The 27606-nt window shown below is 45.4% G+C and overlaps 1 protein-coding gene and 1 long non-coding RNA gene across 2 annotated transcripts; one reads left to right on the top strand and one right to left on the bottom strand.

Annotated features, from left to right (window-relative positions):
- Positions 1-867: 867 nt before the first annotated feature.
- On the bottom strand, positions 868-21413 carry LOC117879453. Its single transcript, XR_004646270.1, has 3 exons — positions 21346-21413; positions 10545-10681; positions 868-2480 (listed from the first exon to the last, which is right to left on the bottom strand). It is a non-coding gene; the product is annotated as an uncharacterized LOC117879453 (long non-coding RNA).
- On the top strand, positions 21407-27028 carry F2RL1 (F2R like trypsin receptor 1). The gene is made up of 2 exons (XM_034774653.1): positions 21407-21608; positions 25079-27028. The coding sequence occupies exons 1-2, from the start codon at positions 21542-21544 to the stop codon at positions 26176-26178; spliced, it is 1167 nt and encodes a 388-aa protein (XP_034630544.1). The 5' UTR covers positions 21407-21541; the 3' UTR covers positions 26179-27028.
- Positions 27029-27606: the final 578 nt, after the last annotated feature.

The following is a 27606-nucleotide window of genomic DNA, read 5'->3' as shown; positions in this document are numbered from 1 at the left end:
TACAAACCTGATCCTTATGCTGCACTGCTGTGAGCCTCAATCATGCCAGAAGAGTTAATACTGAAGTGGCGTGGGAAAGTGTCTTATCGTGGTGGACGAAAAAAGGCAGCCCTTCCCAGAAACCTTCTGCAAAGGACTGCAGAGTACCTCCAGGAGCGCTTCCTAGAAATCTCCATGGAGGATTCCAGGGCCATCCCCGTGCACATAAACAATCTTTTTTGGAGAGCACCCTCTGCATAGCCACCCACTATACCTACTTTTTTGTTCAGATTAAACATTAAAAATAATAGCATGTAACCCCTACAGTTTGATTGGAAATGTGTACTCACCAGAGGTGCTGCCCCCGGCATCACGCTCCGCCATCAACTGGTTCTGAGAGGGAATGGGCTCCAGGGTTAAAAGCAGTTCTTGGCTGTCAGGGAGAATGGATCATCCTCTTGCCTGCCTCGCATTCTCCTCCCCCTCCACTTCAACAATGTCCTCCTCCTTGTTGCTCAAGGTTGCCTGGGGCTCCTGGGAGGTATCCATGGAGCATTTTGGGTTAGTGGTGGGGTCACCGCTGAGAATCGCATGCAGCATTTCATAAAAGCGGCATGTCTCTGGGGCAGAACCAGAATGACTGTTTGCCTCCCTTATCTTCTGGTACTCTTACCAAAGCTCCTTTATTTTCCCTGGTGTAGCCCTTCTCCCCCATGCTCTGCGCGATTCTGGCATTGATGTCAGTGTTTCTTCTGCTGGATCAGAGCTCTGCCTGCACAGACTCTTCTTCCCACTCAGCAATCAGATCCAGTACCTCCTGTGTACTCCATGCTGGAGCAGGTTTGTGGCCTTGTCTCCCTACTGATGAAAAAAAAAAAAAAATGTACTCCATGCTGACGAGCTCTCCATGCTGATCAAACAGGAAGTGAAAATTCAAACATTCCTGGGGCTTTAACAGTAGAGCGGCTGTTTCTTATGTACACCTGGCTGACTTGCAGTGGAGTTGAAAGTGCTATCCAGAGTGATCACAGCAGAACACTGTGGGACATCTACTGAAAGCCAATTCATTCGAATTACACAACGCAGCGTCTACACTATCCCATGTCGACCTGTGGATGTCAAATCAAGCGCTATGCCTCTCACGGAGGTGGAGTACAGAAGGTCGACTTTACAGGTCACTTAGGTTGGCGGAAGGGACTTGGTAGTGTAGACACATACATTATAAAATCGACCTAATGCCGCTTATGTCAACCTAACTGTTAGTGTAAACCAGGCCTAATTAACTATTCTGGTAACCTTTTCTTTGAAAAGCTCTGTTGAAATTTGGCTGTGACGTTGCTTTTGTGTCAAGGATGTGCAGTGCCTTTTGCCATCCTTGTGAAAATCTGCCCAAACTGTAAGCCTTTAAACAAATCAGTTTGCACACGTTCAACAGAGGCGTTTTAGAACATCACAACTATGCTTCCTGAAGATTTCATCTGCACAGGGCATGCTGCACCCTGATGCTGAGCTTTGGGCTACTGCAGGTTATGCCAGGTCTGGGCACCTGAACTAAGTGCAAGGAGACTGTTTCCCATGTGTTCTCAGTGAACCGACCGCTGGCACCCAGGCAGCTGTCTGGTTCAAATGCAGAGATAACAAGAGCCAAACTGGCGGGAGGACAGGAGGAGTAAACTGAGACAAGGCGCCTTGGGGGAGTAGGGTGACTATCCGTCCCATTTTTAAAGGGACAATCCTGTTTTTGGGGACTTTTTCTTATATAGGTGCCTATTACCCCCCACCCTTCATCTCGTTTTTTCACAGTTGCTATCTGGTAACCCTATGGGGGAGGAGACTAGGGCGTGAGAGTTTTGCAGGTGACAGGAAAGGGAAGTTAGAACTGGTAACTAGGAGAAACTGGGACTGTCTTGGCAAGGACACTAGAACTTGCTGGAGGATACTAGGACTGGAAGTCAGGGAAGGAATAGGGGGTAGAATTAGATGCCAGTGAGTCAGGGGAGACTGAGATTAGATGAGGAGCTGCAGGAAAATGGATTGGTTGGGCAAGGAGACTGGGAACCAAGGGGGTAGGGGGGAAAAGATGGGAGGAGAGTAGACGTATCAGATTAGGAGTCAGGAAGGGGGAAACTGGGTTTGGAATGGATTTGATTATTCAAATAGAACATTTTTGGATAGCAAATTATATACAAAATGTTTTTGTGGTCCAGCATCACATTTTTATCAGTACACCCGAAAGACATACCTTGTGGAAGGTACTCTTGGCCATTCTCTCATCTTCACATCCTCTTAGGTTAAGGGATTACCTTTTTAAAACACAGACCACCAGAACTGACAAAGTCTTTATGATCACAGTTGCTCATCCCTGTACTTACCATAGCTTTCCAAAGTAGGAATTTTCAAAAGATCCACAAGCTAACAATTATCTTCCTAATTGATGGCTTTTGGGGACTAGAATATGGCTTTCTATGGCACGGCAAATGTCTGTTTCTCCTCCATTTCTCCTATCAAATGGGACAAAAGTTCTCTTTCAGCGTATAAAGTACACTTTGTGCTTAGTTGAATGTGCATGAGCCTTTCTCCTGTTGTCGCTTTTCAGTATTGCTAGGAAACAGTAATGACTCTATAAACATTATTAAAATATGAGATTGAGTGCTATTTGTTAAAATGACTTTCTCTGAATTATATGGATCCTCCATTTGAGACGCCTGACCAAATTCAGCTCTGGGAATTTCATCATCTCTTTTTTTTTCTAAAGCCCAAGATTTTAAAATTTTCATCTCACAAATGTTCTTGAATGATGACATAACACAGGACTCAGTAACAGAAAAGAGAGGGGTAGGAGATAGTGCTCATCTTTCCACTGCTTAATTCTATGTTTGTTTTCACTTGTCACCTATCTTTTCTTCTTTTTAAAATATGCGTTTAAAAATATATATAAAAATAGTGTTGTAGTGCAAATGACAAATACACACATAAAGCTCCCCACAATGACTTTGTACACTGCAGTGTGGCTCTTCCATACACACTAAGGATTTTATCCTATATGCCTCAGTAATGCAAAAAGGTTGGAAACCACTGGTCTGTAATAAAGAACCTACATTTAATAAGTCACCCATTCATTCTTTCTCTGTCACTTTCGTTCATTGTAATTGTGCCTGAATTACCAGTTCTATGCTTATTGTCATGATGGATTTTCCACAAATAAAGAGTGGATTAGGGTACTAATTCTTTGTGTTTACTTAGTAATCCTCAACCTTTTTCTCCAAATACCTTGCTTAACTGCTTGATAAACAGCAGACAAGGCTGAGTCTAGGCTTGTTAGGATATTTTTATCATGAGTCACTGAATGAATGGAATTCTGAATAATGGAAGCTTTATGCTGCTCCCACTGAAGTCAGTAGGAAAAAACGTCAATGATTTCAATGGGAGCAAGATCAGGTGCTCTTTCCATTAAACTAATTTTAATGATGATCCAGGAACTAAACTGTGTAGGGTATAAAATGATAATATCTCCTAACAAATATTATACCAGATGAAGTTTTGTGTCAGCCCGCCAATTGTTATAGTACTCTTATTTATGGAGAAAAAGTTAAATAACTAAATTAAACAGAAGCAGCTGATCAGAAACTAAAACCTGAAATATAGAACAACAGCTAACATTACCCTACTGAGAATGGAGATTTTCTATAACGGTTAGCAAGCTTTAAATGGACTGATTTAGGACTGATCTAGGGACAGATATTATTTGTGGGCAGGGCCGGCTCCAGGCACCAGCTTCTCAAGCAGGTGCTTGGGGCGGCCGCTCTGGAGAGGGGCGGCACGTCCAGGTATTCGGCGCAATTCGGCGGATGGTCCCTCACTCCGTCTGGGAGCGAAGGACCTCCCGCCGAATTGCCACCGCAGATCGCGATCGCGGCTTTTTTTTTTTTTTTTGGGCTGCTTGGGGCGGCCAAAACCCTGGAGCCGGCCCTGCTTGTGGGAGCCAGAAGGTGTCTGCCCATGCAACCTTCATTGACCCTCCTTGGATATGCATTATGATACAGTCTTTAATTACATGAACACAAATTATTTTTTCCACAGGACCCCCACCTAATTTAGTGCAAAGGATGGAGCTGTTCTGGGCATAAATCAAGATTGTGTAGTAAAGAAGACTCTTAGCAGTAAGATCCCTCGCTTCATTTGTTGCAGAAGTTAGAAGGTGTATAGTAAATGAGGCAGGGGATGGTCTCTTGGTTAAGGAGGTTAAATGATTCTACCCTTGCCTCTGCCAGAGTCCCTGTGTGATGCTAAACAAATTACTTAAAACAAACTTTTCACGGGTGGTCACTAATTTTTGTTCCTTATTTTCTGGGATCCTGACTTGAGACCCTGGGATCTGATTTGCAGCAGTGCTGAGTGCTCTCAGCTGCAACTGAAGTCAATGAGAGCTGTGCTACAAACATACAAAGTGCTATATAATGCTCCTCCTCCTCTAGTATACAGACATCAGAGTTCAATGTCCAGGTTCCATAACCAAAGGTAAGCCTCTGTATCAAGGACTGCTAGGCATTGCAAATCGCCCTCCACCATATGAATTGCTATTAGCAGCACAGCTCCACAGCCACAACGTGGGGAGGAAACCAGGCCAAGTTGGTGCACAGTGTTGCTGGACAAGCCAGAGAGTAATCAGGGGTCGGCAACCTTTCAGAAGTGGTGTGCCGAGTCTTCATTTATTCACTCTAATTTAAGATTTTGTGTGTCAGTAATACATTTTAATGTTTGTAGAAAGTCTCTTTCTATAAGTCTATAATATAGAACTAAACTATTGTATGTAAAGTAAATAAGATTTTTAAAATGTTTAAGAAGCTTCATTTAAAATTAAATTAAAATGCAGAGCCCTCCCAGACTGGTGGCCAGGACCCGGGCAGTGTCAGTGCCTGAAAATCAGCTCGCGTGCCGCCTTTGGCACGCAGTGCCATAGGTTGCCTACCCCTGGAGTAGCTTATTGAGTCTTGACCAGGACCTATGATCATGTGACAAGGAGGCAGGTGCAGTGATGGACTCCTGAATTTCCTTAGGCCTTAGCTACACTTCAGAATTCACAGCACTGCCACGGCAGCACTATGAAGAGCGAGTGTAGTCGCGCCACCAGTGCTGCGAGAGCTCTCTCGCAGTACAGCAAGTACTCCACCTCTCCGAGGGGAATAGCTTGCAGCGCTGCAAGTGAGCGTGCAGTGCTGCAGGTGCTGATTACACTGGCGCTGCACTCACTGCGCTGGAGGGGGCGTTTTCACACCCCCGAGCGCAGCAAGTTGCAGCGCTGTACAGTGCCAGTGTAGCCAAGGCCTTCGTGTGTTTGACTCTTTTATTACTGATGTTCCACTCTGTCAGAATAAAGTTGAAGGACTCTTTAACAGTTTCAACGTTGTGCTAATAGGGCTGGCAGGCTTTTTCACTTTTAATTTACTAGATCTCCTCTGGAATAAGAGTCACCAGGCTGCAGCAGCCAGCTGCAGAAGCCTGCAGGAAGGGTCAGAACAGAGATAGGAAGAGCCGGAAGGGTGGACACTGAGACCTAGTGGTGCCCCAAATTTTCAGGTGCCCTATGCAGACGCGTATGCTACGTATGCCTAAGGATGGCCCTGAATGACAGTAACCATCCTTCTACATGGACTGAGTAGCAAGACAATTCTTTAGATGGAAAATTGCTGCTGTCTTGGTTACATTGAGAATTAGTCTCCATTGGTGGAAGTAAGTGGTCAAAATATCCATATCTTGGTTGAGATTTCCTTCAGTATTGTGGAAATTATTTCCAATGTCCATAATACACAGCACGAGCACAAACATACAGTAGATTTGCTTATTAGCAACCCCTCAGTCGACAGCCAAAGTTGTCATTAAACAGCAGCTGACAACAAGCAAAAGACAGGTTTGCAGGGCTGCGGCCAGGGAAATAAGCACGTATGCAGCATTGCAAACCTGCCTGTAGCTGATGCTCGACACATCCAGCACTTCAATCCTGGGTTGCAGCCCTGCAAACCTGCTATCTGTAATAAATCTGATGTTAATGTTATTGCTAATGATTGTAACTAACTTGTTGCTGATACCAAAAACTGTAAAAATGTACAATGTGCATGGTCTTTTGGAAAAGCCCTTGAACATGTTAAGAGTGGAACATAATAGAAATCCTTATGATTATGCTGTTTGGTTGAACAAGAACACACTTTGTGTTAAAAAGCCTAATAATGTTAAGGTTTCACAGCTAATGCATAGTCACATTTCTACAACTTTCCACAGCAGAAAAACCACTACGAGCTTGAACTGCTGTGCAAAAGGGGAAATGGTACACCTCCCAGCCTTCATGGCTGAATGCCAAAGTAAGTGCTCTCTGAAGAACATTAATGGCTATGTTAAGTTAACACATAGACCAAAGCCTGGAATCACTGAAGTGTTTCACAAAGTACCGTATTTTCCGGCGTATAAGACGACTGGGCGTATAAGACGACCCCCAACTTTTCCAGTTAAAATATAGAGTTTGGGATATACTCGCCGTATAAGACTACCCCTCTTCCAATGCACACCAAAAAAAAATTTAAAAAACATCAGATTTGATTTCAATATGGTAATTTTAATTCAAATGCTTATGACATGCAGGTACTTAGCAGGAAAACTGTCACTTATAAACATAAGGCTGTTTGTCATCAAACATGTAAACATAAAACAGTGCAAGTGGATTAAACTTTTCCTAATTCACTCTAAAGCTGAAAGGAAGGATAAGACAATAAACCCATGGGAGCTGCCATGCTGTTTGTTTTCTAAGCTGTCAACCAAACTGGAACTGATGATGATAGGAGGAAGATAACAAACAAGAGAGAGAGAGCAAGTGCCGGGCAAGTCCCTGGCGAGTTAGCAACGCCCATCATAACTGCAAGCTACGGTATTTTTACAGGTTTTGCTGGCGTGACAGTTTCCCTTTAAAAGCCTTCAAAATCCTCCTGTTCATCATCTGATATCATAAGTACATCAATGACATCTTGTGATACATTTGTAAGGCAGTCATCGTATGGATCGAATTCCGTATCAGATGGTGTGGTCTCAGCTTCGGCTTCCTCTTTATCTTGCCACAAGTAGTCGTCCTCCATACCATCTAATGAATTTGATATGCCACACTTCTTGAAAGACTTGATTACTGTTTCTGCATCAATATCATTCCAGGCTTTTATGACAAACTTGCACAAAACATCCAACTGTGGAGCACGCATGTTTCCTCCTTTTGTGAATGACTTTTCGCCGCTAACCATCCATTCATTCCACTGTTCTTGAATGCGATCTTTAAATGGCTTGTTTAGGCACACATCCAGTGGCTGTACCAACGATGTCAATCCTGCAGGAATAACTGCCGCATCTGTGTTTAGTCTTGCAAGCATTTGCTTGGTGCTGGGAGTTAAATGAGCCCTGAACATATCCCACACCAGTAGACTACATTTTTGAATAAGTCCACCTGGTCGCCTGCTCCATACATTATCAAGCCATAGCTTTACCCCTTCTTCATCCATCCAGCCTTTTTCATTCACATGTACAAAACAACCAACAGGGAACTTGAATTTCGGCATTGTTTTTCTTTTAAAAATAATCATTGGTCTCAGTATGGCGCCATCAGCTGTGCATCCTAGTACCACTGTAAAACTGGACTTCTCATGTCCTGTTGTTTTAATTAAAATTGTTTTTTCACCTTTTTGATGGACAGTTTTATTTCCAACCATATCAAAATTCATTGGAGTTTCATCCATATTTCCAATACTACTTAACGCATAGCCATGTTTAGTGCGCTGTTGTATTACGTATCGATGGAAACTATTTACTTTGCTATCAAGATCTGCAGGTAATTTTGGGGCAATTTTCATCTTTTGCCTCAGTACCATATTATGCCTTCCCATGAATCTAGTACACCAGGATACAGTGGCCTTAAATCTGTTGCTGTGATCTGGGTTAAATTTGGCCCACTGAAGTGCAAACAAATGTATTTTATTTCGTGTCACTACATAACCGTTTTGGCGATGCTCATTCACCATGTCTGCTACATGTTTTTCGAGTTCTGGCCAATGTGGAGTGCCTCTTCTTAATGCACACTTACCCCTTGGCATACTCTTTAATGCTTTTTCATTTGCTTTCCAGACCCGAACCATCTTTTCTGTTACTCCATATTGTCTTGCAGCAGCGCAGTTATTATGTTCCATGGCAAAGTTTACAACTTTAAGTTTGAAACTGGCTTCATATTTCTTTCTTCTTGCTGGTGGAGCCATGATGGGGTTTTGACTGTTGGACATTTGTATACTGTACTGTATGTACTGGTGCTATACTGTATGAACAGGTACAGATACTGGTGCTGTACAGTATGTGGTACCAGTATACAACAACCAGCCAATCACGGCAAGCGATGTACCTTACCGGCGATTGGCTGGTTGTTGTATACAAAGCCTGCTTGGATTGGTCAGCTCTCCCTGCCTGCCCAGCCCTCCCTGTCTCCAAGACTATCAGAGCGGTAGCGCAAACACGCCTCTTTCACCCGTCTGGCCCGCCCTTGTATCCTATTACCTCCTTCTCTGCCTCTCAGATCTCGCACATGCGCGCCTGCGCCGCTTCACTGCAGTCCTCAGGAGCGAGATCTGAGAGGCAGAGAAGGAGGTACGGTAATAGGATACAAGGGCGGGCTAGACAGGTGAAAGAGGCGTGTTTTTCTGGGCACAGCGCCGCTCTATCTCTTTTTCCATACCCCGGGCGTCCCGGACGCCTGCAGCTTGCTCCGCCCTTCACTTACACCTTCCCGGTGAGGCGCCCCCTCACCTCGTCATCGGGCGGGGATGCGGCCGCGGCCGTTTTTGAGGTCCCCCCACCATATGCGGCGACCGCAGTTTCTCCAGTCCGGCTCGGAAGTTTCAGCACCCGCCCTATAAGACGACACCCGGCGTATAAGACGACCCCCGACTTTTGAGAAGATTTTCCTGGGTTAAAAAGTAGTCTTATACGCCAGAAAATACAGTATTAACTAAGTTTTTAACTTCAGCCAAAGCATGCATCAATAATTTGGCCTTACAAAGAATTCAATGTAAACACAGCTTATAACAATGCTGGAAGGTCCTTAAGGTATATCCAGGAGCTCTAATTTTGCCCTTCCACACCAGCCTCACGTTGGGGGTGTGACGCATGGCTAGAAAGGGTTAAACATGCAAAATAAATAACCCTCATAAGACATGTAGGGAGATAATGTTTGTGGTTTTGTGTATTTACATATGTACGAGTAGGGTCGAGGATGTAATCAACAGTCCCTGTCTATGCTGTATTCTGATAATTCAGAGGTCAAAAGAACATCCTAGCATTTAAATGAACTGTAAACACGGGATATCTTGGTATTCATCTCTCTTTGAAATGTACTGTGAATGGTGGAGGAACAAGTAAATGGCCTTATGTTAATTCTATAGCTAAGTAATGGTGATGGACCTCCTTCAAAGTCATGCTAATTACCTTTTGAACTCCAACTTGTCAAAAGACATGAAATTGTACAAAAGATCCTTGGGTCCCGATTCTGTCATCTCAGATCTGCTTAGGCTTCATCAAAGGAAGTTTGAGTCACAAGACTGAGGTCCCAGTTATGCTGGTACACCCTGAATATGATATCTGGACACTGAACTATAACCTATGAACTATTTCTAAAAGAACTCTTTGCAACTACAAAGCTCACCATCTCTGCTATGGATCTGAATTTTAAGAACTGAACTCATGTCTGTATGTATATTGATCTTTTAACCATACTCTCTATTTAGTTAATAAGAATTGGCTATAGCATGTATTTTGGTAAGCTCTGAAACATTCAATAGCCTGGGCGGTAATGTGTCTGATCCTTTAGGATTGGTAGAACCTTTTCCTTTATATGATGAAACAAGATTTTCAGAAATCACCATATTTAACTTAGGTACCTGGATGTAGGCCTGAGGCTGGATCACTTTAAGGGAACTATTGTTGTTTGGACTTCTGAATAACCAGTAAGGTAATAAAGAAGTTGTTTTATACTGGCTTGGTAAATCTAAGTATTAGAATATCCACCAGCTTTTTGGGGATTGTCTGCTCCATTTTTTGCAGTTCACCCTAATTGAGTGACCACAGATGGCTCCCCACTTAGTCCCCGGTCACAGATGGGTAGGACTCTCTTGTAGATGGTGCCCCCCGTGCGGCATGACCTCACTCACATTATGTATATGAGGTCATGCTAGTGGGGGTGTAAGGTTCTATGGTTATTTGCTGTCATTTTGAAAAATTTTCTGTCATCACCATTTTGAATCTGTATATGTTGTTGTTTGGGAACCATATTGGAGTTCCTTCTTGTTAAACGTTTTGGTGCTCTTTTCAATTGTGTTGGGAAAAGACTGAGCACGTGACCTGGCTAATCTGCCTAGATACCGCTGGGTATATAAACCCCGCGTGCCAGTCACTGAGTGCTGTCCGCCCGAGGCAGCTCTTGTCAGCTGTGTTTGCGCGGTCTTCGAGAGACAAGTCCAGCATCACCAGCGCTTACGTGAGAGCCAACTTACCTGAAAGATCATTCCAGCTGATCCGAGTTCCTCCTGTTTTCATTCATCACACAGCTGAAGGTCCGGATCCTCCTCCTCAGCAGCTGTGGCAGAGTGGACGGATGCGGCTGCCTTCTTTGTTCTGATTGTCATATCATCTGTAAAGTATTAATCTTGTTGTTAGTCCATAGCCTGTACTGGGGATTAGTGGGGCCTGGACTTCAAGCCCACTGTTTCTCAAACCACCGAATTATTATTGTTGCTTTATCCTTGTTTATCTACCAGTGTTATGTTAATAAACCCTCTTTTGGAGGGGTAGGCAAACTACGGCCCGCGGGCTGAATCCGGCCCCTCAGGGCTTTGGATCTGGCCCGCAGGACTGCCCCCCATGGCGCCACGGGCCCCACGCCATCTCCAGAAGTGGCCGGCACCACGGCTCCGGGAGGTGCTCTTGCCTCCAGGCACCGCCCCCCGCAGCTCCCATTGGCCGGGAACAGGGAATCGCAGCCAATGGGAGCTTGAGGGAAGGTACCTGGAGGCGCAGCAAGGGCAGCACACACGGAGCCCTCTGCCCCCTCTTCCCCAGGGGCCGCAGCGCTTCCTGGAGCGGCGTGGGGCCGGGGACAGGGCAGGCAGGGAGCCTGCCCTGACCCCAATGCGCACCGCTGCCAGCCCGGAGCCCGAAGCCCTCCTGCACTCAGCCCCCCAACTTTCTGCTCTAAGCCCCCTCATACACCCTGCACCCCTCCTGCCCTGAGCCCCCTGCTGCACCCTGCACATCCCAACCCCCTGCTCTGAGCCCCCCATACACCTCACAACTCTCCTCTGCCCCAATCTCTTGCCCTGAGCCCCTTCCTGCACACCGCATCCTCTCCCACACCCTACAGTTCCTCCCGCACCCCAAACCCCTGCCCTCCATACAATTTCCCCACCCAGATGTGGCCCTTGGCCCAAAAGGTTTGCCCACCCCTGCTCTATTGGCTCACCTTTAATTCTAGTAAAGTGTCATTGTTGCTGCATCCATAGGTGATAGACCCTAACTCAGGGAACCAGAACACTACCTTTAGCAGGGGTCTTTTATATCCCTCCGATTTCCCCTTTTCCCATAACAGGGGGGTAAGGTTGTGCTGGTGGGGGCAGGCCCACGCTGTACCCAAAAGTACATAGATGTCTGATATTCCGAGAATGTATGAGTGGCCACCCTACTGGATGCAGGAAGGTTTGCAGGGCTGAGGCCAAGTCAAAAAGCACTAGGGCTGCAGGGTACCTCTCCCTGAGCTCTCTGGGCTGTGTCCTTCCCTGGCACTGGGCTCCCAAGTTTGGCAGGTCCCACTGCTTCCTTGCTTGCCAGCAGCCCAGAAAACCTGCCTATGGCCATGGCATTCCACAGGAAGCAGGGGTGCTGGGATATGCCAAACCTGGGCTCCTGGTGCCAGGGCAGGATACACCCCGCCAGATTCTTTAATGATTAATAAGTATATTATTATATATTTGCCAAACTTGGGAGCCCAGTCCCAGCACCCCTGCTCCCTGTGGAAAGCCATAGCCACAGGCAGGTTTTCTGGGCTGCTGGCAAGCAAGGAAGCAGTGGGACCTGCCGGTGAACACTGTAGCCAGATTCTTTAACGATTAATAAGTATATTGGTTACCATTTGAGAGGTATGGTGCAGTCCCACAGCACCTCCACCCCATGTGGAAAGCCCTGGCACCTGAACAGCAGCTCCTCTTCCCATTGCTGCCCTGCCACAGCCAACCCTGGGCCCATGGCTCAGCATGTCCTGGTACTTTCATCCCTGGCTGCAGCCCTAGAAACCTCTCCATGGATCAGGCTTTCCACAAAAAAAAGTCAATAGCCAACATGCCTGTTACCAACATAGGTGCCAACTCCATGGGTGCTCCAGGGCTGGAGCACCCACAGGGAAAAATTGGTGGGTGCTCTGCACCTACCGGCATCTCCCTGACCCACCCAAGCTCACCTCCGCCCCGTCTCCTCCCCTGAGCGTGCCACATCCTGCTTCTTTCCCTTCCCTTCCAGCGCTTGCACCGCGAAACAGCTGTTTCGCGCGGCAAGCCTGGGAGGGAGGGGGAACGCAGCGCACTTGGGGGAGGAGGTGGGGCTGGGACGGGGATTTGGAGAGAGGTCCAACAGGGGCAGGGAGGGGTGGAGTTAGGGCAGGGAATTTGGGGTAGGGGTGGAGTTGGGGTGGGGGCGGGGCTGAGAGCGCAAGCACCCACCGGTGCAGAAAAAAGTTGGCGCCGGTGGTTGCCAATATCTGGACCAATTAACGTTATAGTTAATTGGATGGTATCATTTCTAGGAAGAATGTTTCCATTAACAGAAAGTTATTATTAACAGGGTTGCTTCTCAGCTTGCATTTCAGGAAGGTTATATGTGTATATACTGAGCCAAAACTGACCATTATGAAAGGCCATGGGGAGCGTGTGCACTGCCTCCATGTGGCCCCCTTCCAGCCCCCATTAGTAGCAAAAAGTGATGCTAAAGTAGACTAAACACAAAATTGGATCTCAAGATCTTGTTTATAATGCTATGTACCCTGAAAAATAATGTCCTAGGTGTCTTATATTGGGCATCCAAAATTAGTGGGTACTTTTGACCTTAATCTCTTTGTGCATCAGTTCCCTCTCTGTAACATGGGGACCCCCCCATCTCAGAGGATTTTGGAAAATAAATGAATTAATATTTGTGAAGCACTCAGATACTATAGCGAAAAGCACCAGAGAAAAGCTCATGAAGAAATTACAATTCTGTCTTCAAAGCAGGGTTTGAATAGTTTGCAATAAATAAGATCTAAGACCACACATTTAATAGTGAAGATAAAACAAAATATTGAATAGCTGCTCATTAAGTGAACACTGACCATTCTGTCCACTTAATGAGGCAGGGGACCGGTTGACAAAATAGTTGATCTTATAATTAAAGACTGTATCATAATGCATACACACAAAGGGGCTAAATTAAGGTTGCATAAGCAACCTTCATTCTGGGATTTCCTAAATTTTGTGTGCTTGAGTTTGCAACCTTAATAATGTTCTTTTAACATACATTTGTGTAATATTATATAGTCCTTTAAGTTTATATCTAGGCACTATGTTTTATGTCACTGTTCCCCTCCATTATATTTATCCTTGAATTAGTACTTACAGGAGTGAAATACTTACAACAAGTAGTTGATGGTGCCTATTAGATTAGAGGCTAGCCAATCGGGGAAAATACCTATTTGTTACTGAATTAATAAATCATTGATATAGTGCCATAAATACATACAGTGCTTAACAATCATAGATAAAGACACATTTCTCAACCCTAAAGCATAACTAAGACCAAAAAAAAAAAAAAAACCAAGCACAAGACAAACACAAAGTAACATTTTATGAGTGGAAGCAGGAGCACCTTATGGCTCAAGTGGCTCAGTGAACATGACCACAGAGGGGTCACAGAGGCCCTTTCCACACTAGTATTACTGTCCCCAGGATTAGTTGGTTTACTGTGGAACCAGGTGACTACATTCAAATGACTGCACTATGTATTTTATTCCAGTGTCCAAATATACAATTACTCAAATAAATCACTGTTTACTTGAGTGTGATCTCACACATTCAAAAGCTATTTGAATATACACTCAAACTCATTTTTTCTTATAAAAAGCCATGGTAATTAATGTAATTTTTTAAATTAATGTCTACTGTGGTTGGGATTTTCTGATTTTTGTGTATGTAAAATCTCAAATGCAATGCTATACTATATTGTGTATTATGCATTTAATCTAGCACCATACTAAAGCAGCGCACCAAATCAAAGCAGCATTGCCTAATGGACCTAGGGTAGGTCTACACTTACCTCCGGGTCTGGCGGTAAGCAATCGATCTTCTGGGATCGATTTATCGCGTCTTGTCTAGATGCGATAAATTGATCCCGAAAGTGCTCGCCATCGACGCCAGTACTCCAGCTCGGCAAGAGGAGTACACGGCATCGACGGGGGAGCCTGCCTGCCACGTCTGGACCCGCGGTAAGTTTGAACTAAGGTACTTCGAATTCAGCTACGTTAATAACGTAATAGCTGAATTTGCGTACCTTAGTTCGAAATGGGGGGTTAGTGTGGACCCGGCCTAAGCACGGGACTGGGATGTATGAACTGCTAATACGCTCTTGAACAAGTCAACAAGGCCAAAATTTTCAAGAGTGGTCACTGATTTTGTTGAGTGTGATGTTTTCCAGGGGTGTGAGGCACCTGTGAGTCTTATCTGAGCCTGCTGTGGATCAGCTCCATGAAACCACCAGCTTCTGGAAACACAAGCAATATCTTCTAGGTCTCCGCAGACTTTGCTCTCTTTGTACAAGTTAGCAATAGGCACACATCAACCCTAGGTCCACCGAGCATCCCTCTGGAATACCCAGGTCTTTGAACCTTCACAGAACAATCAAATTTGCTACTCCCAAAGGAATACTACACACACCAGTTTGTAAGATTCAACTCAGGATCCCCACTTTACTTAACATACAATGTTTATATAGTGAAAACAAGAATAAGTTTATTAAAAAATGAGAATACTGGAAACAAATGGTTACATATGAAATAAAATTATAACATGCTTTCTAGAGAGCCTAAACTTACTCGCAAGGCATTCCCCATCTACAATCAGATAGCTCACCCCGAGTCATTTCCCCAGTGTTTTCAATCAGTTTGGCTGACATCCTTTCTCCTAAGCCTGCTGGCAACCTGTACTCACAAACTGAAGGAATAACGGGGTTTATCTGCACCCCAGATATAGTTTATGGCCTGGTCTACACTACGAGTTTAGGTTGAATTTAGCAGTGTTAAATCGAATTAAGTCTGGACACGTCCACACGACGAAGCCCTTTTTTTCTACTTAAAGGGCCCTTTAAACCGATTTCTTTACTTCACCTCCGACGAGGGGATTAGTGCTGAAATCGGCCTTTGCGGGTCAGATTTGGGGTAGTGTGGATGGAATTCGACGTTATTGGCCTCCGGGAGCTATCCCACAGTGCTTCATTGTGACCGTTCTGGACAGCACTCTCAACTCAGATGCACTGACCAGGTAGACAGGAAAAGCCCCACGAACTTTTGAATTTCATTTCCTGTTTGCCCAGTGTGGAGAGCACAGGTGACCATGCAGAGCTCATCAGCACAGGTAACCATGATAAAGTCCCAGGATCGCAAAAGAGCTCCAGCATGGACCGAACGGGAGGTACCAGGATCTGCTCGCCATATGGGGAGATGAATCAGTGCTAGCTGAACTCTGTTGCAGTAAACGAAATGCCAAAACATTAGAAAAAGTCTCAAAGGGCATGAAGGACAGAGGCCATAACAGATGCACAGAAGTGCCGCGTGAAAATTAAGGAGCTAAGGCAAGCCTACCACAAAGCCAGAGAGGCAAACGGAAGGTCAGGGGCAGAGCCGCAGACATGCCGCTTCTACGCGGAGCTGCATGCCATGCTAGGGGGTGCAGCCACCACTACCCCAACCCTGTGCTTTGACTCCATCAATGGAGAATCACGCAACATGGAAGCGGGTTTGGGGGACGAGGAAGGATGATGATGAAGACAATGAAGATAGTTCACAGCAGAAAGCGGAGAAACCGGTTTCCCCAACAGCCAGGATATGTTTATCACCCTGGACCTGGAACCAGTAACCCCTGAACTCACCCAAGGCGTGCTCCCAGACCCTGAGGGCACACAAGGGACCTCTGGTGAGTGTACCTTTGTAAATATTATACATAGTTTAAAAGCAAGCGTGTTTAACGATTAATTTGCCCTGGCAATCATGGCCAGTACAGCTACTGGAAAAGTCTGTTAACGTGTATGGGGATGGAGCGGAAATCCTCCAGAGACATCTCCAGAAAGCTCTCCTTCATGTACTCCCAAAGCCTTTGCAAAAGCTTTCTGGGGAGAGCTGCCTTATCCCATCCACCATGGTAGGACACTTTACCATATCAGGCCAGTAGCAGGTAGTCTGGAATCATTGCATAACAAAGCATGGCAGTGTATGGTCCCGGTGTTTGCTGGCATGCAGACAACATCCATTCCTTATCTCTCTTTGTTGTCCTCAGGAGAGTGATATCATTCACGGTCACCTGGTTGAAATGGGGTGATTTTATTAAGGGGACATTCAGAGGTGCCCGTTCCTGCTCGGCTGAACAGAAATATTCCCCGCTGTTAGCCATGCGGTGGGGGGGAGGGGTGAAGTGATCATTCCAGAGAATTGGGTGTCGGGGGAGAGGGGTTAGTTGGGTTTGTGTGTGTTATGAAGGTTAAAAAAGCCAAAAGATTGTGGCTTACCATGGCTGTCTGCAAGCCGAATTCTGTTGCCTGGCACTGCGTGAATGATCTCTCACACCAAACCTTCAGGCCCTCAATATAAGAGGAAAAATGCGACCTTGTAACAAAAGCACATGTGCTGTGTAATGTGAACAGCAAAATTTAACGTATAAGAGTGTACCCATTGTTCTCTAAAATGTGTCTTTTTAACCACCTCTCCCTTTTCCTCCACCAGCTGCAAATGTTTCTCCTTCTTAGAGGCTAGTGAAGATTAGAAGGAGAAAACGGTGGAATCGGGATGATATGTTCTCAGAGCTCCAGATGTCCTCCCACGCTGACAAAGCACAGCAGAATGCGTGGAGGCAGACAATGTCAGAGTGCAAAAAAGCACAATATGAATGAGAGGAGAGGTGGTGGGCGCAATCGTGGGCTGAAGAGAGCAAGTGGCGGGCTGAAGAGGATAGGTGGCGTCAGATTACTGACTGACAGAAGGCAAGAGTCGATGCTCCGGCTGCTGGAGCATCAAACTGATATGCTCCAGCGTATGGTTGAGCTGCAGGAAATGCAGCAGGAGCAGAGACTGCTGCTACAGCCCCTGTGTAACCAACAGCCCTCCTCCCCAAGTTCTGCAGCCTCCTCACCCAGACACCCAAGAACGCAGTGTGGGGCCTCCGGCCACCCAGTCACTCCACCCCCCGAGGATTGCCCAAGCATCAGAAGGCTGGCCTTCAATAAGTGTTAAAGTTTTAAAGTGCAGTGTGTCCTTGTCCTTCCCTCCTCCCACACCTCACCCGGCGCTTCCCTCCTCTCCCACCTCTCCCGGGCTACCTTGGCAGTTATCCCTCTCGTTGTGTGATGAATTAATAAAGAATGCATGAATGTGAAGTAACAATGACTTTATTGCCGCTGCAAGTGGTGCTCGAAGGGGGGAGGGGAGGGTGGTTAGCTTACAGGGAAGTAGAGGGAACCGGGGGGAGGGAGAGCTTTCATCAAGGAGAAACAAACAGAAGTTTCACACCGTAGCCTGGACAGTCGCAAAACTGGTTTTCAAAGCTTCTCTGATGCGCACCGCACCCTGCTGTACTCTTCTAACTGCCCTGGTGTCTTGCTGCATGTAATCAGCGGCCAGGCAATTTGCCTCAACCTCCCACCCCGCCATAAATGTCTCCCCCTTACTCTCACAGATATTGTGGAGCGCACAGCAAGCAGCAATAACAATGGGGATATTGGTTTCGCTGAGGTCTATCCGAGTCAGTAAACTGCGCCAGCGCGCTTTTAAGTGTCCAAATGCACATTCTACCACCATTCTGCACTTGCTCAGCCTATAGTTGAACAGGTCCTGACTACTGTTCATGTTGCCTGTGTACGGCTTCATGAGCCATGGCATTAAGGGGTAGGCTGGGTTCCCAAGGATAACTATAGGCATTTCAACATCCCAACGGTTATTTTCTGATCCGGGAAGAAAGTCCCTTCCTCCAGCTTTTGAAACAGACCAGAGTTCCTGAAGATGCGAGCATCGTGTACCTTTCCCGGCCATCCCACGTTGATGTTAGTGAAACGTCCCTTGTGATCCACCAGGGTTTGCAGCAGCATTGAAAAGTACCCTTGTCGGTTTATGTACTCGCTGGCTTGGTGCTCTGGTGACAAGACAGGGATATGAGTTCCGTCTATCGCCCCATCACAGTTAGAGAATCCCATTGCAGCAAAGCCATCCACTAGGACCTGCACGTTTCCCAGAGTCACTACCCATGATATCAGCAGCTCTTTGATTTTGTTGGCTACTTGGATCAGAGCAGCCCCCACAGTATATTTGCCCCCTCTAAATTGATTCCCGACTGACCGGTAGCTGTTTGGCGTTGCAAGCTTCACAGGGCTATCGCCACTCGCTTCTCAACTGTGAGGGCTGCTCTCATCCTGGTATTCTGGTGCTTCAGGGCAGGGGAAAGCAAGTCACAAAGTTCCATGAAAGTGCCCTTACGCATGCAAAAGTTTCGCAGCCACTGGGAATCATCCCACACCTACAACACGATGTGGTCCCACCAGTCTGTGCTTGTTTCCCAGGCCCAGAATCGGCATTCCACAGCATGAACCTGCCCCATTAACACCATGATTTGCACACTGCTGGGGCCCGTACTTTGTGAGAGGTATATGTCCATGTCAATTTCTTCATCAATCTCGTCGTCGCGCTGCAGTCGCCTCTTCGCCTGGTTTTGCCTTGGCAGGTTCTGTCTCTGTATATACTCCAGAATAATCTGCGTGCTCATAATTGCCGCGGTGATCTGAGCGGGCTCCATGATCCCAGTGCTATAGCGTCTGGGCTCAAAAAAGCCACGAAACTATTGTCTGACGGAGGGGCGACTGACAACATGGCTTACAGGGAATTAAAATCAACAAAGGAAGCTGTGCATCAGGGAGAAACACAAACAACTGTCACACAGAATGGCCCCCCCAATGATTGAACTCAAAACCTTAGGTTTAGCAGGCCATTGATTTCACGGAGGGAGGGGGAAGCAAATGAACATAGAACAAATCTGGTCCATTTATCTTTTACATCTTAGGCTGGCAGCAGACGGTGCAGCATGACTGACAGTCATCGGCATCTTCTGGGTGCTTGGCAGAAGATGCTGCATTACGACTACTAGCCATCATCCTCAAGACGGTGCAATAGGACTGCCAGCAGGACTGAGTGTCCAGGAGACAAAACATGTCTGCCCAGGCGCCTCTGACCAAACTCACTGAGGAGTACAACAACGATGGATACCAGTCGTGATACACCATCTACTGCCAAAAGGCAAGGAGCTGCTGCTGTATAGCAATGCAGTCCCACGTCTGCCAGCACCCAGATAGCCGATGACGGCTACCAATCATACTGCACCGTCTACTGCCAAAAGGCAGTTAGCTGCTGCTGTGTAGCAACGCAGTACCACGTTTGCTGGCACCCAGATGACATATGGTGACGGTGAGCTGAGCTGAGCGGGCTCCATGCTTGCCGTGATATGTCGTCTGCACAGATAACCCAGGAAAAAAGGCGCGAAACGATTGTCTGCCGTTGCTGTCATGGGGGGTGGGGGAGGGGCGACGACATGTACTCAGAATCCCCTGCAACACTGTTTTTGCCTCATCAGGCATTGGGATCTCAACCCAGAATTCCAATGGGCGGCGGAGACTGCGGAAACTGTGGGATAGCTACCCATAGTGCAATGCTCCGGAAGTTGATGCTAGCCTCGGTACTGTGGACGCAGTCCGCCGACTTAATGCACTTAGAGCATTTTATGTGTGGACACTCAAAATCAACTGTATAAGAACGATTTCTAAACAACCGACTTCTATAAATTTGACCTAATTTCATAGTGTAGACATACCCTCAGAATCCTTAAGGTCTTAATCCTAAACAGGATAATCCCTGTTGTTTTTATTTTTTCCTGCAACCGCTGCAATCTATTGATTAGCATTTTGCTCAGATTGTGAATGAGCGTTGATTGTGTACCCTACAATACTTAATTTGCACATGACCACCCAGAGTGAGACATGCATCTTTTCACTGCTGCATGAGGTTATGCAGATCACCTTTCGGTGACTTGCCTTAACGCACAGAACTAGAGCAGTGGTCTCCAAACTTTTTTGATCACGCACCCCTATCAGTAAAAAATTTTTGAGCATGCACCCCCTGCCGCACTGGCTCTACCATTTTTGCCAAAGCAAAAAAAAAAAAAGAAAGCCGCTCGGACTCCTGCCTGAATTGACAAGGCGCAAAAAAAAAAAAAAAAAAAAGGGGCTCCTCCTGCCACGCAGCCCCGAGGATCCTCTTGCGCACCCCACTTTAGAGACCAGTGACCAAGAGAATATAATTTGTATTATATCTTCATAACCTCTCAGGTATTACCCGTACATATATCTCACAATGATTATGATCAGCGGACAGGCTTTCATGGGAGACCTCACATAACATTCTTTGGTGGACTAGTAGATGCCAGACCAAGGGGACCTCTGTAACCCAGGCCCCCTGCCAGGTGGCACCAAGAGGTCCTTGGTCACACTAGACAAGGGCGGCTTTTGCCCCACTGAGGCTTCTGTACTGGGACAAGGGTATTACCCTGGTGCTGACTCCCGCCCACTGACTGGCCGTGACTCACCCTGTTATTGGAGCGGCATGTGTTGCCTGGGTGCGCAGCCAGCACCTGTTTACACCACACTGCTTTTCCGGGGTGGGTGGGGGGATTAGTAACTGGCGTTAGCCAACACACAGCGGGGCACCTCGTGTAGACGTGATACCTAGCAACGGTGCCAGCCGCGCCGAAACACCAGCTACTGCTCCGCGTGGCGGCGGCTGGGACTGATGCAGCTCCAGCGCCGCAAAAACAAGCTGCCGCCCTAGCTCCGGGGACTCGGCGGGGCCCTGCGCACCACGCCAGGGACCTGCCCTGGGAAGCGGGACACAGATCAGCCCCTCCCCCGCTCCTGGGCCCGCAGGTAACCGGCCTGAGCCCCCCCGGCCCAGTTCCACGCCGCCAGTGACTCACTCACGTCACGTGCCACCGCGGCGTTCGAAACCCAACGTCCGCCCTCGAGGGGGCGGGGTCGAGGCACCTGCCAGACGGCAGCTCGACCCCGCCCCCTCTCAGGTATCAGCGAAACTGGCGGCTGGAGGAGCGCGAGCCCATAGCAGCGGGCAGGTCCTTGCCGTGAGGAGTGTCTGAGCCGCAGCCCGTCCCGGCCGGAGATGGGGGCGCGCCGCTGCCTGCAGCTGCTGCTCCTGTGCGCGGCGCTTGTGACCGCGTCCGCCTCAGGTAAGAAGAGAGCGGCCGGGAGACTCGTCCCCGCCAGCGCGGAGCGGGGCCGCGCCGCCATAGGGGTGGGGGAGGTGGCCGGGGCGCAGCGCAGCGACCGGGCTGCTGGTGTCTGGCACCGCCCCCCCCGCGCAGGGTGGGAGAAGCCGGAATTCGGCTCGATCGGTCCAGATTCACCCCCCTCCCCGGAGCTGGGCTGACTCAGCCGGGACACGGAGCCGAGACCCCGGGGGGCAGTGGGCGCGGGGATCTGAGGCGCTCCCAGGGACCCTCCCCCCAAATAGGCGCCACCAGGCGTTAGCACCACCCGGGTGCGGATCCTAGCCACGGCTCGCCCCACTGCGGCCACGGGCCACGCCCCTTGCCCGGGGGTCGGCGGCCCCGACAGTCAAACGTACGGCGTGATTCGCTTGAGCGGGCCTGCAGATCTGTTATTGGGGGATGGAGGCAGGGAAGATGGCCCTCAGGGGGCGGCGCGGGGGCTATTTCCTCTGTTAGGTGCTTTCCGGGCAGAGAAGGGACGATCTCTTCCCCCAGGTTGCTCACAATCTAAAGTCAAGTCCCAGACACTTGAAGATCAATATTAACGCCTTAAATCGCACTTAGCAGCAAATGGGAAGCCAATGCGGTTTTTGAAACTCGGACATAATGCGCTATGCAAGCGAGCTGCCACAATCTGCCCCAGCTGTAGCTTGAGTGGTCTTTGTGCTCAGGGTGACCAGACAGCAAGTGTGAAAAATCGGGACAGGGGCTGGGGGGTAATAGGAGCCCATATTTAAAAAAAAGCCCTAACTATCCGGACTGTCCCTATAAAATCGGGACATCTGGTCACCACACACCAGAGTGCACTGCAGTTATCTAATCTGCAGGTAACGCACTTGGACCCCTGTGGCAATTTAACGTGAGAGAAAGTATTGCAAAACAGAATTGTGTTTTTATTTGGAGGGAAGGGGATGGAAGCCAAGGACTACTGGTCACTGATGCCACAGCATTTGGGGATCTAGGAGGAGCTATGAATCAACAGCACTGGCAAGGGATGGGCCAGCTCCATTAGTCATGGATAATGCACAATTGTTATCAACTATTTTCTCTAAATGTCCCTTCCCCATTCACACATCATTTCTGAAATGAACGTTAGCCAATTTAAACTTGGTATGGACTCACTGTGCCTTTTGAAAGTTAAATGGTTTATCATAAATTGGATCAGATTCACTTTTAACTTAATTAGATTCTCAGGTACAAATCAATGGAATAGACAAAAAACACTTGAGGTTGAGTCTCTGACATGACTGACATCAGAAAGTTATGTCTCTTGTAAGCAGAGCCCTTCATTTTGCTACTTTTTATTTTAATAACAACCAGAATTTAACTGTTTTAAAAACAGTTTGTTTCATTATTTTCATTTGCGTGCTTCAATACTTTACACAGCGAAAATCTGGTGTGTCTTTTGGAGGAGGGATAGTCTCAATTTTTATGAAAAGTTAAGATACAAAAGGCATAGTGAAATATGTAGAAAATACAATTAGCATCCTATTCCAGTGTGACAACTACTTTAAGCAAATGCACTGTTTCTCTCTGGATGCTGAATGGCCTCAGAAGTAATGTACAACTACTGAGCTATTCTGAGCCTACTGATGACTATTCCCCTGACCTTTACTATTACTTTTAATTGTCTTTGATAGTTAACATTTGGGTTCTGTGTTTCTGCATAAAATGAATGTTGAATATAAAATGCAGAATATTTGATTATTAACTTGTCTGAGTAAAAAGTAACAAATTACTAAAACATTAGCTTTTTTTTTTATAGAGGATCTTTTTAAATGCTGTATCTCCTCTAATATAAATCTGTACCTCATCCATTCACTATTGAATGTTTACCACATATATGGATAGCAGTGATGTATACTGTTAGCACTGATGTATACTAGTGTTGGGTCCACACTTCTGAAATAGATATTCAATGGTTGGATTGGAAAACATGGAGTTTAAAGTAATGTAGAAAACTGACATGAGAAACATGAACACTTTTCTAATTTCTGTTATATGGTAGCAGTTTTTAAAGCTCTGGACATGTACAACATAATAGGAATTTTATAATGCATCCAACTGGTTACTGATTGACAGACTTGACAACTATGCACCTTGCACTGTTGTTTGAAAACTGCTGAACTATGGTACGATTCATTGACTCTTAAATGTACACTGTCAAGTAACTCGGGACTTGTCTAATGGTTTAAAAAAAAAAAGTACTGCTTAAGTATATCTATAGTGTAATCAGAACAACCTCATTTCTGTGAATGCAGTTAGTTATCAGTACCATATGGGAATAAGCAACAAACATATCAGTGTAACTACTTTGGTTAACGAATGACTTTTTGAACCAAAATAGTTGCACCAGTAAAACTTGCTGTAACTAGTGTCAGTTGACATTAATGGGTATGATTCTCTTTACACCCTTAGCTGACATTGCTATGCTAGCAAATGCCTTTGTGTAGATTCAATTATTCAGTTAGCTTATTTTGTTCAGGGAAATGGCATAAGCTATACCAGCAAAGGAGCTGTAACCAATATAAGTTTTACCAGCAAACTCTTCCCTAGTATAGACAATGCCTCAGTATAAATGAAGGAAGCATACTGGTAGAGTTACACTGTTGTCATGCTGCAGGGCTTTCAGCAATGCAGTTTACTTTCATATGGATGGTTCAGTGGTGTTAGGTAAGCTGCACTTGTGTAAACTGAGATTTGCAATGGTATATTCACATTTGTGTTTCTAACTTAAGTATCTGTATAGTCCCCCTTCATTGTAGTTCTCCTCACAACACTTTCGGGAAGTATTTACAGATTGGGAACTGAAGCATAGAGAGAGGAAGTAACTCACACAAGAAGTTTGTGATGGAGTAGGGAATTGAACTCAGGTTTCCCCTGTCTCAGGCTAGCAGCACCCTTACTGCTTGACCATCTTCAAGCAGTATTACAAATACTAACACTCTTGTTTTCTTTCCTGTCTTGCTCTGAAGACTGAGTGCAATTAGGGGCTTGTCTGCATGGGGGAAAACTGTTGATATAGCTATGTTTTTAATTTTCCTCACGTAGACATGCCTCTGTTCACACCTCTGTTCACGTACAATTGGCTCAAGCTTTGTTTACTTTGATTCAGCTACTTACTCAAGTAGGCTTGAAAGGGTTAGGTATTAGTAATATTTACTAATATCTAACCCTCCACCAAAAAAAACCAAGATAATTTGTGCATGGACATTGAATAATTGAACATTTAAACATGGTGTAATAAAGGAATTACATCGTTGTAGGGTAATACGCTAAAAGGAGAGGGAGATAAAACTAAGGACAATATGACTGGATTCAAGCATTGTTGCTAACTTTATTTTCTGTTAATGCCCTTCATAGTGTAGAATAGATTGGATTATCTATTTAATGACATTGTACTAATCTGTCTCTTTCTTCCTCTTTAGTGGGAAGTCAGTCCAACCGTACAAAAGGAAGAAGTTTTATTGGCCAAAAGGTTGAAACCAAAAATACCTCTGTAAAATCATATACTGTGGATGACTTTGCTGCAAAAATCCTTACTGGAAAACTGACTACAGTTTTCCTTCCTGTAGTCTACATCACTGTGTTTCTTATTGGTTTACCAAGCAATGCCATGGCTTTATGGGTCTTTTTCTTCAGAACAAAAAAGAAACATCCAGCTGTGATTTATATGGCTAACCTGGCACTAGCAGATCTTCTGTTTGTCTTCTGGTTCCCTCTGAAGATTGCATACCATATAAATGGCAACAACTGGATCTATGGTGAAGGACTTTGCAAAGTACTCGTTGGATTTTTTTATGGAAATATGTACTGCTCCATTCTTTTTATGACATGTCTCAGTGTGCAAAGATACTGGGTCATAGTGAACCCCATACTACACTCAAGAAAAAAGTCTGAACTGGCACTAAGAGTTTCAATTGCCATATGGATACTGATTTTCTTGAGCACCATTCCATTGTACCTTGTTGATCAAACTGCATATATTTCAAATCTTAATATCACTACTTGTCACGACGTGTTGCCCCAGGGTGTATTGGCTCGTGACATGTTTAATTATTTCCTTTCTCTAGCAATTGGAGTCTTCTTATTCCCAGCTGTTCTCACGGCTGTTGCCTACATCCTAATGATTAAGACTTTGAATGCCTCCATTACAGATGTAAACATTGGAAAGAAACGGAAAAGAGCAATCAAGCTCATTATTGCAGTACTATCCATATATCTTATCTGTTTTATACCTAGTAATATTCTACTTGTAGTGCACTATTCTCTGATCAGGGACTATGGCCGAAGTCACGTGTATGCCTCATATATAACAGCGTTGTGTCTTTCCACTCTGAACAGTGGCATTGATCCATTCATCTATTATTTTGTTTCAAAAGACTTCAGAGACAACCTTAAAAATGCTTTCCTTTGCCGAAGTGTGCGAACTGCGAAGAGGATGCAAGTCTCTCTTTCATCAAGTAGATACCCTAAGAAATCCAACTCTTATTCTTCCAGTTCAAACACAACTAAGACAACTTACTAAATCTTCACTTGTCGTGAAAAATGAACATTTATTAATATAGCAGTGAACCTATTGTGCATAACGTGAATCTCTTATTTTTACAAGTGCATATGAAGCAAGCATCTGAACTAAAACCACACTGAGACTTTAATTTCAAAACTGGCAACTGTTTACCTCTGTGAATTCCACATGTGAATATTGAATGGCATGGAAAAAGCAGCACCATCCCGAGTTTCAGATACTGTTTAAAAAAACAGTATTTATTCTCTAAATGGCAGAGAACTTCTGTAATGCTTTAATACCTATGGAATGTTGGATGGTGCCTTTATTTTAATCACTTCTGCATTTAACTCTTGATAATTTAGTGAAGGATGCTTTATTTTTATGACTTGGTTATTGTACTTTTATCTTAATATACTATTTTTGTATACTAGAAACAAACAATTTAAGTATCTTGTTTCTTTAGGGCCCTGTCCCTTTGGACATAACTCCATTAAGATCAATTAAAGTAATGCGAGTAAATAAGAGCACCCTCTTAAACCAGAGGAAGTCAATTTCTTATGCTTAGTAGAATTTATATTGTCTATTGGACTTTCCTGCTATTGCAAATACTGAGGAAGCCTGATAAGATTATAACCTAGTCAGTTAGTTTATCTCACTGCTAACTGATACCAGTGAGATAGCAATATTGTTATTTGATAGGAATATATACTGAGGCAAACTGTTTTCTACGATTTTGGCCAATATGTGATCTTAATGGGGCATAATATGCTGTATTTGTAGAATTATGTCATGTAGCTTTTTCACTTTTACATACTACTTCATTTGTATTAAGATATATAATGTAAATTAAGTCACTTTTTATAACTTACTACGTTTGGAAGTCATCATTTGTGTTCCTGTTTAACACTCATATGTCAGTGATCTGATTTGCATTACCAGATTTTAGGAAAAAACAACAACCTTTTTTAACCTAAGTAAAATATAGAGTTTGTCAATACTGCAGTCGGATGTAAAAATTAAGTAAATTTGCCTAATGCTACAATTCATTAGTGCAAACTTTATTGATGGGAGGCATGTGAATAGGTGAACAGAGTTTTTTTTTTTTTTTTTTTTTTTTTTTTTAATTTGGATACTACATAGCATCACCCACCCACCAGCTTTTCAGAGTAAAAGTGAGCTTATGTTCAGTTGATGCCTTGGCGTTAGGATTAAATTTAAAATCATAACTTCTCCTTGAGTGCCTGAAAAGATCTATGTAGTACTGCCTGTTTACGGCTCTTAAGTGCTACTTCAATATAATGGTGGACCCAGGATCCCATGCTGCTAACCTCTGTACAAACAGAACAAAAGATGCCTGAAGGAGTTTACAGTCTATATATGGGACAACCACTGGATATGGACAAAAGGGGCGCACAAAGAAACCGCTCTGTTCAACATGATAGGAAG

Source organism: Trachemys scripta, chromosome 6 (assembly GCF_013100865.1).
Source record: "Trachemys scripta elegans isolate TJP31775 chromosome 6, CAS_Tse_1.0, whole genome shotgun sequence".
Taxonomy (NCBI): Eukaryota; Metazoa; Chordata; order Testudines; family Emydidae; genus Trachemys; species Trachemys scripta.
This window is presented reverse-complemented; position numbering and strand designations above follow the sequence as displayed.